General features: G+C 49.5%; 1 protein-coding gene across 1 annotated transcript in view; it reads right to left on the minus strand.

Moving 5' to 3' along the window:
- Window positions 1-210, minus strand: part of LOC108797364 (cleavage and polyadenylation specificity factor subunit 4-like) — a gene marked incomplete at its 3' end in the record, with an annotated part of 3,732 nt that extends 3,522 nt beyond the window's left edge. Inside the window, exon 1 of the mRNA XM_018568950.1 lies at window positions 108-210. Within this exon, the coding sequence (XP_018424452.1) occupies window positions 108-210 (103 nt within the window). The remainder of the gene's footprint in view (window positions 1-107) is intronic.
- Between the last annotated feature and the right edge of the window lie 1,412 nt (window positions 211-1,622).

Raw genomic sequence — 1,622 nt, forward strand, 5'->3', positions numbered from 1 at the left:
CCCAGTCCTCCTGTCCATTGGCTGCAATGCATTTTTAATGAGCATCCCACATTAGCGGACTCTCCTTTAACCCTCGACACGCCAAGCTGGCCACACATCATACTCACTGTCCATGCCAGGGAAGGGCAGCGCAAAGGACCCCCTCTGACCTTCCACATCCTTCTCCAGGTCAAAGGTGAACTTCTCCAACCCAGCGATGACCTCCTGCATGTTTGTACGGCAACCCATCCAAAACGGGGCGCGCATCCGGTCCCTGGAATTCTGTGCGGGCGGTGATAGCGGTGCCGATAAAAGGGGACTTCTGGAAACAGTCCCACCTTCCTCCTGCTTACATTGGCGGAGAGATCTCCTTTCCACACAAAAAAAAAAAAAGGGGGATTTTTACATTACAATTCAATATATTTACTGTAGAAGTGTCACTAAGGTCGTGTCTTCAAGCCCCCTGGTGCCCAACCTGCAGCCCAGGGGCCACGTGTAGGTATCTATTGTGTGGGACCTTGGAAGGTAGCCCGTGTTTTGGTTTCTAGTAGCTAAATGACTTTCAATGTAGGTTTACCCGAATTACAGTGGACCACGTCTGTGTGTTGAAATTGCCATCGGAGGTCTTTGTGACAAGGTGACAACACAGGAGCACACTTAGGAGACACGGGCAGAACGTTGTCACCCTACAACAGGAAGTGTCTGAACGAGGACTTTCATGGCGGGATCACCAGGGATTTAAAAAGATTCAAAATGATTGTTAAGATCACTGAAGTACGTTACAACCTGAGGAATGTTTTAGTTGAAAGGCTTTGATATAAAAACAGAGAAACAAAAGTAACTGATAATAGATAAAAGACAGGAAACGGCATTAATGGGGCAGATGGTCAGCTCAGAACACTGGGGACAAATGAAGGGCCACACCTTGGGGGCCCCTTTTACAGGTGCTTTGGCTCAGTGTATTGGGGTGACATGCAAAATCACAATGCACTAAAATCACAATGCTCATGTGACACATGGGCATTGCAGCACAACACAGCTCGGGGCAGTGCACGCCCCCCCGCACATTGCGCTACGCTGGTGGTGCATGGCCGGCCTAGTCATATGAATTGGCTGAATGCAGAAGTGCACATGCGTCATCTTGTCACTGAGACAGGAAATGATGGGAATCCAGTATTACGGTTGTCACCAAAACAAGTGCTCAAGGGGCATCTTCGGTCTGTGACACCTGTTTCAACGGTGACAACTGGCTAAGCAGGGATTTCCTTTCACTTCCTGTTGCATCTGCAGGTCAGGAAGTGAAAGGAAATCTCCTCCCCACTTTGTTAACGCACGGGCGTTACTATGTTGCATTAGGGCGGCGCCATTCCTTTCTTGGTCACACAGTGGGGCCAAAAATCGCACCTGACCCTTGTTTGGGAATGTACGCGGTGCCGTAAAGAAAAGAAAACGATGCGCCAACGCACGTTTGCTGCAACAGGATAACCCGGCCTCATGTAAGGGGGTCAGCAATAGCAAACACCCCCCTATTTCTCTTACTATAGCGATGCAAGCAGCCAATCACAGAGCACACAGGCTGCGGCACGGAGGCTATGATTCAGCTTCATGATCAGTATGCTGCTTCCATCATGGCTGTTTCACAC

This window comes from Nanorana parkeri, unplaced genomic scaffold (assembly GCF_000935625.1).
Source record: "Nanorana parkeri isolate BGI_ZX_2015 unplaced genomic scaffold, ASM93562v1 scaffold1266, whole genome shotgun sequence".
NCBI classification, from domain to species: Eukaryota; Metazoa; Chordata; class Amphibia; order Anura; family Dicroglossidae; genus Nanorana; species Nanorana parkeri.